Source organism: Euprymna scolopes, chromosome 6 (genome assembly GCF_053919585.1).
Source record: "Euprymna scolopes isolate OS-2025 chromosome 6, ASM5391958v1, whole genome shotgun sequence".
NCBI classification, from domain to species: Eukaryota; Metazoa; Mollusca; class Cephalopoda; order Sepiida; family Sepiolidae; genus Euprymna; species Euprymna scolopes.
This window is the reverse complement of record NC_136487.1, coordinates 100,397,114-100,410,736: the sequence shown is the minus strand read 5'-3', so window position 1 is coordinate 100,410,736 and position 13,623 is coordinate 100,397,114. Positions and strand designations below refer to the sequence as shown.

The 13,623-nt window shown below is 44.4% G+C and overlaps 1 protein-coding gene across 2 annotated transcripts in view; it reads left to right on the top strand.

The window, feature by feature from the left end:
- Positions 1-13,623, top strand: part of LOC145277821 (uncharacterized) — a 78,144-nt gene that overhangs the window by 3,946 nt on the left and 60,575 nt on the right. The window contains exon 1 of one of the 2 annotated variants that reach the window (XM_080129720.1): positions 11,994-12,150. The exons of the other annotated variant lie outside the window; for it this stretch is intronic. Within the exon in view, the coding sequence (XP_079985846.1) occupies positions 12,079-12,150 (72 nt within the window). The 5' untranslated portion in view covers positions 11,994-12,078. Of the gene's footprint in view, positions 1-11,993; positions 12,151-13,623 lie in introns of those variants that run through there. 2 annotated transcript variants of the gene reach the window in all.

Here is a 13,623-nt window from a genome sequence, read left to right as displayed (position 1 = left end):
CCCATTTGTTTCTGCTACATAACCCCCTGCTTAGGCTGAAAGCCGACAGAGAAAAATGTAGCATAACAAATAGCGAAAAAATAAAAATGTCTTTTCTTTATTTATTTTTAAGAAAAAGAAAAAAAAATGTTCTTACTTTTGTGTGAAAAGTTGGGGACTATCAAGAATATTCTCAAGAAAGCCAAACAGTCGGGAACAACTCCTAAGATCGCACTGCTGCACTGGCGCTGCCCCCCAATTTCAAGTGTCATACCAAGCTCTGCACAACTACTCATGGGTAGACGAATCCAATCTCCACTGATCACCAAAATCAGAAACGACAACCATGATCAGGATCAGATATACAGTGCATTCCAACAATGCCAGCAGAACCAAAAGAGGTACTTTGACCGACATGCACTTAAGGAAGATCTACCACCCCTATACCATGGTCAACCGGTAAAGGTACAGAATCCTGTGTACGGAAGCTGGGACCCAGCGGCTGCAGTATCCCAGGTAAATAGTCACTCCTCCTATCTCCTAGAGAATGTCAATGGGCATGTGCTGCGAAGAAACCGACAACACATAAGAAGTATTCCAGTGATGCCTACGCCACAAATGTCACAAGACCTCCCTAACACAGCTCCACAAAAATGTACGACGTCTGTGGATCCACTTGTATGTGCATCCCCAAACATACCAAATGACACTCAAAAACGTACCCATAGTGGTAGGGTGGTACAACCACCATCAAAAATGAACTAATGATGAGCAAACACTCATAACCTCCCAGCAAACATCTCATGGGGCAGAATAATCCCCTGCTTTGCTGTAGCTGTTCAGTCAGTCTACCCTGAACCAGCTTTTCCATTTTCTTTGTTTTGTTTTACATACCTAAGTCATCTTTGTTTTCAGAGAAAGGGAGATGTAATGATAGCGCTGCTCTTTCGTTTCAGTAACTTTTATATAGACTCTTTCGTTCCGGTTTCATGATCTAACTTTTGTATGCACTCACGCATGCGCATAGCAATTAATCAATAAAGCGGGGCCCCATTATTCAGTTCCCTTCTTACTAACCAAACACATGTGTTCCAGTCTTATTCTTACACATCCATGCACAACACAGCATGACACAAACCTGAACCACGCTACATCTAACATACCTATTCCAGACCTTCAGACCTTAGCCCCCAGTGACGTGTGACCTCTCAAGTGACCAGCATCCAGATCATACAATTTATCACTTCCTTTGCAAATAAAAAGTGAATCCTCGTCTTTAACCAAACAACCTGTGTCTGTCATCCTTCTTTGCCTTTTTGTTGTTTACTTTTTGCCTGTGTCTACTGTGTTGGTTGTTGGGTTAATTGGCCCCACAACAAGTGGTGATCCCAACATGATCTTTGACACAGGCAAACAGCTGGCAGAGAAGATGGCTGAAAATACAGATGAACCTGAGATCCACTCATCAACCTCTTTCATACAGCTTCCACCGTACAATGCGGTCAACACCAGGAGTTAGTTCATCCAACTTGGGGCAATATTTGCAGTCAGGAAAGTCACACACCAAGACACCAAATTTGCCTCAGTGGTACAAGCCCTTCCTGCAGCAGTAGTGGAAGAAATGGAAGACATCCTCTTCAACACACCAGACCAGCTCCCATACACCCACCTTAAAGAAGCCATTCTCAAACGTATGGGATGTTTGGATGAGGACCTTATTAGAGCATCCCAGCGCCTGCATCATGAAAAATTACCTCAGAAATCACACCATGGCTAAACCCATCCTCCAAGGCCTGTGGATGGATCGGTTACCATCAAACATTACTCAAGTTCTGGCTCTGGTGCCAGGAGACACACCCCTGGATATTGTGGCCGATTCTGCCAACAAAATTTACTCCTAGGGCCATCAAAGTGTCCACCAAGTTGAAACTCTCACTCAAACCCCCACTCAATGCTTGGACAAGGTGATAGCTCAGTTAAGAGCCGAGTTCAAAGACTTGAACCTCTCCCTACTCCAGAGGTGACAAAGCCCAGCTCCAAATACCCAGAATCGAAGCCCAGCACCACATACCCGAAATTGCAGCCGTACCCGCAGCTCGTCGGGGCTGAAATAACAACCCAGATGAATGCTGGTACCATCAAAACTTCGGTGACCGAGCCTGCAAGTGCCAACACCCCTGAAGACACCAGAAGACCCAGGGAAACGACTAAACCAGCAGACAGTGGCGATGGCCCCTGTTGGTACACAATTGCACAGTTATCTCTTTTATGTGTGAGACCAAAACAATGGCTTAAAATTCCTAGTCGACACCGGTTCAGCCATCAGCATAATACCTCCCGCCAACGAATCAACTTTGAAACCCACCCCATTTCAACTTTGGGCAGCAAATGGCTCTGTCATAGAAACCTATGGAAACAAGGAGTTAACGCTCAATATCAACCTCAGGCATGACCTCAAGTTGTCATTCACCATAGCAAATGTCAGAACGTCCTTGCTTGGTGCTGATTTCTTGGCTTATTACAATTTGGCTGTTCACATGAAGATGAGGACCCTGTCCGAAAACACAACACCTCTCCAGATTACGGGGACTCTATCACGTCTGAACTCAACACAGCATGACCCACACTATGCAGGAATTCTGAGTCGGTTCAAGGACATTACCCAGCTCATTAAGCCTACCGACGCTGGCGAACAGCAGACAAACACCATATTAAGACTGTTGGACAACCTGCATACTCACGGCTCTCTCCACACAAGTTGACATATGCTAAGAAGGCATTCGAGGAGATGCTGACGAACAACATCATCTGTCCCTCAGATAGCCCATATACCTCACCACTCCATCTGGTACCAAAATCCAACAGGGAATTCAGAGTCTGCGTGGACTACCAGAAACTCAATGCGTCCACTGTTCCTGACTGGTATCCCCTCCCACATATTCACGATTTTTCAGTGGGCATACAGGATACAACTACTGGAAAGACACAACTTCACTGTCTTGACTGACCACAAACCACTGACAACCTCTCTGTCAAACAACTCTGACAAGTATTCTGCTTGTGAAATCAGACATAGGCACTACATCTCACAATTCACCTCTGATATCCAATATGTCAAAGGAAATAACATCCTGTTGCAGATGCCTTGTCCAGATCCAACATCAACACCTTAGAAGACAGCCCACACAGCCAAGACCTAATAGCAGAGGCCCAGGCATCCGACTCAACCCTCCTGGGAGTGTTGGCTAACACATCCCTGCAACTGAAAGTTTCCAGCCCCTTTCAGCAACAGAACTCTATACTGCGATACGACACTGGACTATCCCAGACCATACATACCTCCAGCACTCAGAAGGTAAATCTTTGACCACCTGCACAGATTGTCACATCCCAGCAAACATGCTATGGTCAAACTAATTGCTGATTGTTTTGTGTGGCCCAGCATGAATACCGACATTCATGATTGGGTATCAACATGCCTTGAGTGCCAGAAATGCAAGGTACACAGACACACGAAATCCCCACTAGGCACATTCAGCAACCCAGATGCATGCTTCAGCCACATCCATATTGATATAGTTGAACCTCTCCAATGTGTCAGGATTACTAATACCTTCTTACCGTGGTCAACCGTTTCTCCAGGTTGCCGGTAGCAGCACCCATCAAAGATACCTTGCCAAAAACAGTAGCAAAGACTATCCTTCAAGAGTGGATTGCCATATTTGGTGTGCCCGGCATCATCACCACCGACCGAGATGCCCAGTTCCAATCACTACTCGGCATAAAACACATCAAGATGGCAGCTTATCATCCTTGCGCCAATGGCCTCATGGAAAGATTCTACCGGACACTAAAGGCTTCCCTGATCATGAAACAACCCTCCAACATCTGGGTAGATGAGCTTCCTCTGATTCTTTTATCAATCCGCAACTCACTTAAGGAAGACCTAGGTTGTACTCAAGCGGAAATAGTTTTCGGCATGGCACTCTCACTAACTGGCCAATATTTTGAGGACATTATTCCTGATCTCACATCGGCGAGTCCTTTCACTCAGGAATTACTCCATAAAATGGCTCAACTTTCACACCACCCAGGCAACCATCATCAACAGTCCATGTCCCACATCAGCTACATGACTGTGAGTTCATTTTCATTAGAAATGATGCACTAAAGAGACCTCTGACACCAACAACCAAGGTCCCTTTAAAGTCTTGAAGCACTCTGAGAAGCATCTCACCATCAACCGAGGAAATCAGGCAGACACCATTTCCATTGGCAGTGCCAAGCCAGCCTTTCTAGAAAAAACACTGCCAGGGATAGAACTCGTTTCAACCCACCCAGATGCCACATCCGTCTCACCAACCATACCATCATAGCCAGCGAGGTACATCCAACTCCAGAAGTGTCCATCCCCTCAACTAGACATACCCATTGTGGAAGAAAGGTTACCTTCCCAAAATGTATATCTATTATTAATTGATAACGATCAATTATCCAGGGAGAGGACCTTATTGTGGTTTCAAATCACCGCCTCCATTTTTTTCTTTCTTTCTTTGCCCGGCCCCTTCCCTCAAACAAAGGATGCGATCGGCTAAACATGAGCGAAATGCATGAACATATCCGGGCTTGGTGAATTCAGTCACCTACCCTTTCCCTTTTCATCATCAACGTTGCTACGCACGTGGGAATTTAAATATATCAACAAAACACCAATAAAACAGGCGATTGACTTTTTACCCTTTAGACGAAATTAATTTAAATGGAATCAACAAACTCACAATCTACTTATGCTTGCATAAATTTCATTCTAGAATTAATTAGAGTCGTTTGTTTGTTTCATTGGGAGAGACATCACTAACATCACGCTGGCCAAATGAATACAGCTCGTTTTGGCCAAGATAGGCAGAATGTGCCCAGGCAGTAACGACTGACGCTATCAGTCATGTCAACCAAATCCACCAGCACCGAAGGATTCCAGCAGCAGCAGTTCAAACCGCCCTTGCCTCCTGAGACCCACCAGCAGTCTCCAGTGCCTCCAGCTTGCTCCAGCACTTCCAGCTTACTCCTGCAGCTTTCCAGCCCATGGTGCCTCCAGCTTGTTCCAGTGCCTCCAGCTCACTCCTGCAGTTTTCCAGCCCTTGGTGCCGCTTTTCTGCACCTCATTCCTCCGGCCTTAAACCTCACTCCTCCGGTCTGCAACCTTGCTCACACCTGGCTCCCTACCGACCGTCCGTTCCTTAACACTGATTCTCCATTCTCAGTGTCGTCTGTTCCTTAACACTGATCCTCCGTTCTCAGTGCCACCCATTCCTTAACACTGATCACCTCATCTCAGTGTCCACTATCCATTTTCGGATTGCCCTGACGTCCAACCGATTGTTCCAGACCCAGTGAGCAACCCTGAACCACGCTACATCTAACGTACCTGTTCCAGACCTCTAGTGACATGTGACCTTCCAGGCGACCAGCATCCAGATCATACGATTTTTTGCTTCCTTTGCAAATAAAAGGCGAATCCTCATCTTTAACCAAACAATCTGTGTCTGTCATTCTTCTTTGCCTTTTTGCTGTTGACTTGTGGTTGGACAATGGATTTCAAATCTCAAGCAGCGAGAATTAACTCTTGTTACTGTGCTTGTTGCAAGTTCGTCTGCTGCAAATGGCAACGCTGTGTGTTTAAAAATTCTGATACTCGTGGGCATTAAAAACGGTGATTGCTGCAAAAATATTCCTGCCGTAAATGCCAAAATATTCTGGCCCTATGTAGTGGTCGCCACAGGACTACCAGAATAAAGAAGTGTAAATATTAATTTATCGATGATTTCTATATTAGGCTTTTTCTTTGGAGAAGTTGAAGATCTTCATTCCAGGTCCAACTGTCCAAACAGTTGAACCAAGAACTGGCTAAATGCAACCTATTGAACAAGAATCTATTCTCCTCTTCAGTGTTTTGCAATCTGTATGTGTCTTGTCCCTTCAGTGTTATACACACGTTGACATAAACTGTGGTTAGAAGCAAGAAAGACAAGTCTTACCGTGGGTGCTCAGCGAGTGAGTTCACGCAAAGAAAAGGAAGAACAAACATGGCGACCAGCATTTTTATTTCATCCGTTCTCACGTAATCTCGTGTGTGCATGAAGATGGAAACTATAAAACGATGTTCATTTCTCGGTGCTGGGAGATTATTCCCAATCAGGAAGGAGAGAAGGCAACGAGAGTAGAGACGGAGGACTGTAGCAATAATCTTTCTTGAACATTCCGTTTGTGTATTTGAGGTGAACCCCCCCCCCCTCCCCATTATACTTCAAGCTATTTCGGCGATGGCCAACGCAGGCTTAAGCAACATGATTAAGCCTTTTAATGGCGACGGTGATGTGGTGGCGTGGCTTAAAAAAGTGGACCTTGTAGCAAGGATTCAGAGGCTGGATGATGTGGCCGCAGTAATACCACTGTTTCTAGAAGGGGACGCACTGGCCCTCTATTTGGAGCTCAGCGAGCGGGAACAGGGTGACGCAGACGCCATCAAGGGTCGACTGATTGAAGCTTTTGCAGAGGGGCCTTTCGAGGCCTTTAATAAGTTGAAAGAGAAGAGGTGGACTGGTGAATCTGTTGATGTCTACGCGAATGAGATAAGGAGATTGGTTGAGTTGTCGGGCATCAGGGGACACGCCACAAGTCACGTAGTCAAGATGACTTTTGTTACCGGGTTCCCGGAAGAGATATCGAAAAGGTTGCAGCAGGTACCAGGAGTGGAGACGCTGGATGTGAGTGAGCTGCTTAAAACTGCAAAAATCTTGGTGAGCACCCAGCCCACGGTGCCAGGAGGAACGACAGCAATGGTACAGCAGGATGTGGGCAGGAATCTGCCAAACCGGGGGATCGCATGCTTCGAATGCGGGGGACCACACATGAGAAGAGACTGCAGGAAGTTCTTGCAATGGACAGTGTGTTACAAATGCAATCGGAGAGGCCATTTAGCGGTAAAATGCACAAGGTCGGGAAACTGGCAAGGGGAGGCCGACGCGCCAGCGGCCGCCCCGATTCGAGAATAGAGGCGCACCCGCAGCAGATGCCCAAACAGAAGATTGCGGTGGAAGGACGGGAAGTTATGGCCCTGATTGACACTGGCTGCACCACTACCATGGTGCACACTACCCTGGTCGGAAGATGGAAAGGGAAAGGTGCAGTAGTGGCATTCGATGGGTCGCGAGTGAAGTGTCGAAGGAGGAAGGCCGTCACTATTGATATTGCTGAACGTTGGATGAGGGTCCATGCAATTGTCACTGATCGCCTGGTGCCTGGCGTCCAAGCCATCATTGGAATGGATGTTATATGTCGCCTTGGAGTGAGTAAGTTGCTGGAATCTGTGTTAAATACAGAAGTAATCAACCATCTCAACAAAAATAACCTTCTTAGTGACACTCAATATGGTTTCCGTTCTGCTAGATCTACAGCAGATGTACTTACAGTTATATCTCATAGGATTAGCAAATCTCTCGATGGAGGCAACCTTTCTAGGGCAATTGCTCTTGACATATCTAAGGCCTTTGATAGGGTATGGCATAAAGGTTTACTTCATAAGATCTCTAGCTATGGTATAGCTGGAAATGTCTTCTCAATTATTAAATCATTTCTTTCTGATAGGTTCATAAGAGTAGTAGTTGAGGAGCAAAAATCAGAAGCTCACGGTATTAATGCCGGTGTCCCTCAGGGGTCCATCCTGGGCCCAACTCTTTTCCTGATCTACATTAATGATCTTCCAAATCACATCCTTACATCATTTGTAGACATTTATGCTGACGACACTACCATTTATGGTAGCACATCTAAGACAGTACACGACCAAGTTCTCTCCAATTCTCTCTCCTCTGATCTTGAGCATGTACTACAATGGGGTAAGGAGTGGCTGGTTACTTTTAATGCATCTAAAACCAAGCTTCTCTCTTTACATCATCAACATTCTGATCCACATCTGGCATCAATTGAAATGAATGGCTCTCGTCTTGAGGAGGCCTCTAGTTTTGACAAGCTTCTTGGCTTGACCATTACTCCTGATCTTAAATGGAACACGTACATCAAATCTGTTGCCAAGGCCGCTGGAAAAATGGTGGGATCTTTCTATCGCTCCGGTAGATATCTCACTGCTGATGCAATTCTCTATCTATATAAGAGCCAGGTACGCCCAAGGATGGAATACTGTTGTCACATCTGGGCAGGAGCTGCTAGAAAGGACTTGGCCTGCCTTGATAGAGTTCAAAATAGACTTCGTAACCTTGTTGGAGATGTCCTTTTCTCTTCCTTGCAACCTCTATCTCACAGAAGAAATGTTGCGAGTTTGTCTCTGATGTATCGTTATTTTCATGGAAAGTGTTCGACTGAGCTCCAATCTATGGTCCCTCCTCGCCAAACTTTCACAAGAAACACTCGTCTAGCTGTAAACACTATCAATAATTCTCCCCACTCTTTATCTGTGCCTAAACCTAAACTTAGATTCCATGAACAAAGCTTCTTTCTTAGAACTGCACGCCTGTGAAATTGTCTTCCGTTTTCCTGCTTTCCGGCTGACTACAATATGGTTGTCTTCAAGTCTAATGTAAATAAGTTCTTGATGAGCCGTTCCATATAAGTTATCAAATTTACCAAATTTTCATTACTAATGATTACTATATTGTCCAATTTCTACTGTACACTCTTTAACCCTTATCCTTGAGTGGCCTCTTGGCCTTGATAATGTGGTGATGCCTATGTAAAAAAAAAAAAAAAAAAAAAAAAAGTGCGTTGTGACGGAGAAACCCCCCAGAGGGATCAACAAGGCCGGGGAGGAAAGAAAATTGTCGATCAAAGATCAGGACTTCCGAGCCGAATTCGACAGAGAGCGGTGGACGGTTGAGTGGGCACGGAAACATCAAGCGCCATCGCTGACAAACAGGGTGGCGTGCTACACAAATTCGCTTAGAGGAGGGGCGAGAAAGGAGTTTGAGCAGGAAGTCGACCGATGGATTGAGGAAGGGATACTGATGCCTTGGACGGATGATGTGGAGTCGGGCATTTTGCCGTTGATGGCCGTTCTGCAAACAACTAAAGGGAAAGTAAGACCGGTCCTGGATTTCCGAGAGCTGAACAGCCATGTTAAGTGCCATACAGGAGGCGACACCGTAGATGTGTGCAGTGAGACCATTAGGGAATGGAGGCAGATGAATGGCGCATCTACGTTGGTAGATCTAAAATCTGCCTATTTGCAACTCCATGTTGCCAAGAAGCTCTGGAAATATCAGTTAGTCAAGTACAAAGGCAAAACCTACTGCCTTACGCGAGTGGGGTTTGGGTTAAATTCGGCACCCAAGATTATGTCAACTATCCTCAGGAAGATTCTGGAGACAATGGGAAAGGGAGATGGGGTAGTGAGCTCATACATAGACGACATTCTGGTGAATGACACTGTGGTAACTGCCAAGGAGGTGGTGGCTCATTTGAAGAGGTTCGGGTTGGTTGCCAAAGAGCCGGAAAAATTAGACGGAGGGGCTGCTTTGGGCCTAAAACTGAAACGAGGTGTGTCAGGCGGCCTAGAGTTTCGCAGGGGAAACGAAATCCCACAACTAAAGCAGGAGCTCAACAGACGTGAACTTTTTTCCATATGCGGAAAGTTGATCGGACATTACCCCGTTGCTAGCTGGCTTAGACCAGCATGCAGCTACATAAAGAGACACGCCGAAGGACGAGGATGGAATGATAAGGTGGGAGAAAGAACAGTCACCATGATGGAAGAGCTCCTGAAAGAAGCAGAACGGCAAGACCCAGTCCGGGGAACCTGGAACGTACCGCGAACATTAGATGGAGTCGTGTGGTGCGATGCGAGCAGCATTGCAACAGGGGTCGTTTTGGAAATTGGAGGAGTAGTTGCAGAAGATTCAGCCTGGTTGAGGAAAAAGAATGACGTCAGCCACATCAATGTGACGGAATTAGACGCGACAATAAAAGGAGTCAATCTGGCCTTGAAATTGGGACTACGTGACATCTGCATCAAAACAGACTCTGCCACGGTGTTAGCTTGGCTAAAGTCTCTCATTTCAAGCGAAAAAAGAATAAAAACGAAAGGGGCTGCGGAGATGTTAGTGAAGCGCAGGCTTGGGGTGCTGGCTGAGCTGATACAAGAGTTTTGTTTGAAGCTTCGCGTAGACATGGTGGCTTCTGAAAAGAACCGAGCAGATGCTCTCACGAGAGTAAAGAAGAGTTGGCTGTTGCCAAAGAAAGCTGTTGTTGCTGCATCGGATCTAGATGATGTTAGCGTGCGAGAACTGCACAATTTGCACCATATGGGGGTAGAGAGGACTTGGTACTTAGTGAAAAAAGTCGACCTGAGGATCACCAAGGAGCAAGTGAGGCAAGTGGTCAGGACATGCGACAGATGTCAGTCGATTGATCCTGCTCCAAGCACGCATGAAGCTGGCCAATTGGAGGTGTGGGACCTGGGAGGGACTGGCATGCGATCTCACCCATTACAGGGGTGGACTTTACCTGACCATGATTGACTGTGGGCCCGGGCGATTTGCTCTATGGAAGAAGCTACGTGGAGGAATAGGCAATGAAATAGTGGCAATCCTTGATGAGGTGTTTTTGGAGCGAGGCCCCGTGGAAGAGTTGTTAACCGACAATGGGACTGAATTCAAGTCAGTAGCAGTGACAGAAGTACTGAAGAAATGGAAGATCCAACAATTTTTCAGAGCTGCCTACAGACCCAGTGGCAACGGGATCGTGGAGAGAAACCACCGCACCATAAAGGCAGTTGCGGAAAGAGGAGGCACCTCACCTGAGCAAGCCGTCTTCTGGTATAACATGTCGCCTAAACTGGGACAAGTACCAGAGACGGTCCCACAACTGTCAACGTTTGCATATTCCTGGAGACATCCCAGGGTGGAGCCGGCAAGCCGAGAAGTAAAGGCCACAGGGACAATTAAACTCGGGGACGAGGTATGGGTGAAGCCACCGGGGGCGTGCTGCACCACACAATGGAGTAGAGGTCGCGTGACTGGGCGGAACACTAGTAACAACATTGTGGTGGGAGGAGTCCCGAGGCACATTCTCGACGTCAGAACAGTTGAGGGCGAAGCAGTGGAGGGGAGTGTGCAGCCACAGGAGGAGAACGAGACACCTCAGAGGCCAAGTAGAGAGAGGCGACCGCCAGTGGATGAGAGACTATGAAATGTGATCTTGAGATCAGGGAGGCATGTGGTTAGAAGCAAGAAAGACAATTCTTACCGTGGGTGCTCAGCGAGTGAGTTCACGCAAAGAAAAGGAAGAACAAACATGGCGGCCAGCATTTTTATTTCGTCCATTCTCACGTAATCTCGTGTGTGCGTGAAGATGGAAACTATAAAACGATGTTCATTTCTCGGTGCTGGGAGATTATTCCCGATCAGGCAGGAGAGAAGGCAACGAGAGTAGAGACGGAGGACTGTAGCGATAATCTTTCTTGAACATTCCGTTTGTGTATTTGAGGTGACCCCCCCCCATTATACTTCATAAACACTAGACATCAATATGCAAATATACATAGTTATGTATACATACACAAACCTAAATATATCTACCAACGTTTCAAAACCCCTAGTATATAACACAACATTCGCAACAACTTCTTAAATTTGGTGTGTTTCCTTTCCTGCAAACACTCGCTCATTTTCCGCCACAATCCGTTTTTCTTAACACAGCTGTATGCAATTTAATGCATTTATATTTTTAAACCACACAGACATAAAATAATATCTAACGAGAATTAGTGTTAATTTTCAATTCTAAGCAAAAAACAGTATCTTTGAAGAGAAGCCATCAATTTCGAAAAGAAGTAGCTTTATTTTTTTTTTTTTTATTAAAAACATTATTAACCGTAAAAAACACTTCCTCCCTCTCCATTTGCATGATAATTATCTCCCCACAAAAATGTTTCTGAATTTAAGAAAAATCAATTAATAAATTATTAAAATCAAAACCGGACAGTTCTGTCGCAACCGGACGTTATAAGGTTTACTTCCGGTTCCGGTTACTTAATTCATACTTCGCACGCACGCAAGAATCATGATTAAGTCATGCTAGTAAGCTGACATGGCGACTACTAATCTACGTAAATCTGCCGTGAAACTTCAAGTGGATATTGGAGAATTCCTTGACACGGAGGTTGGTTATTTTTGGTTGTTCATTCGGATTTTCAAGTTAGCTACTTCTTTATTTTGTCTTCGGGTTCGAGAAATGTTCTGTCGATTCTAACACAAACTAAGCAATGATAATAATAATTAATAAAAAGTACTATTTGAGCGGTCGGCGACTAAAACAGTTACAATAGATATAGAAGTGCGTATAGTTTCTTATGCATTCTTGATTTTGTGTTCGAAGTTGCCGTAAAGTATTTGTCAGTCTTGAATGGCGTGCATCTGCATCAGTGCATCATTACTTGATAAGTGAACACGCCAAATTCAATTCTAGGTCGGCTACATTTTTGGTTATAATCCGTAGATCAAAACAAAATGAAAATCGTAAATGATGTAAAACACAAAAACAAAACAACAACAACAACAAAAACAAAAAAGACCCCAAAAATTGAAATAGCAGTATTAGTATTGGTGGTACTAAAGCGAAAAACGAAAACAATCTTTTTGTTAACGAAATGTAAAATTGCCAAAGATTCAGAATACCTCGCTAAATTTTATTTTGTGTAAACAACTTATTAACCAAAGATAATTATTGTGTTGAAGAGGCATAATAAATTGTACATTCTGGCCGGGATCAAAGTGTAGCATGTGTCCCCTGCTCGTCAACCTCGGGGTAGGGAGGGGACAAAGTTTCCTAATTTTTTGTTTTTGTCTTCGCCCCCTCTTTTTTTTGGAGGGGGGGTACTTTGCACTTTGTTTTTTTTCATTTGTGTCCAACTTATGCGTGGAAGCATGTAAATAGAGACTATTGAGTTTAATTATTTTAATTGAACTCCAAACTCCACTTTTTACTGATTTTAAAAGTTTAACAGATGTTTATATTTGAAATTTTCTTAAAATGGCCATTAAAAAATCTTTTTACTTATTTCAAGAGTTACTTCACTCCACACAATTCACACTAATATTCAAAACATTTTTTTCGATTTTTGAAATATAGTTAAAAAAATTATTAACTTCACAGCATGATTGGTTATTTCATGTAATTTCGACGTTTTTTCTGCCATGTCGGTTTAATTTGTTAAATTGAAACTCATTTTGGGTTTGTTTTACTATACACATAGATTCGAAAAAGTTGTTAAAAAACAAATATATAACAAATGTCATCAAAGGAAAGATAAATTACTCTTCTACCTATCTGGAAAAGTTTTTAGTGGTTTTACTCACTTTAAAACGTGTACTCCTAGAATTAAGTAGTGTTTATTGGTAACTAATTTAGCTGATGTTGAAGCATTTCTCCTAACAAATACCCCGGATATCTTAGCATTAAGTGAGACTAACCTACACTCCTCCATCCCCTCTAACTACTTTAACATGCCTGGCTATCTCCCACTCTGCTGTAAGGACTCTGACAGACATATGCATGGACTTGGAGTCTACATTCATAACACACTCCCCTTGACTAGAGAAACAAATCTAGAATCGGACGATCAAGCCTTTATGT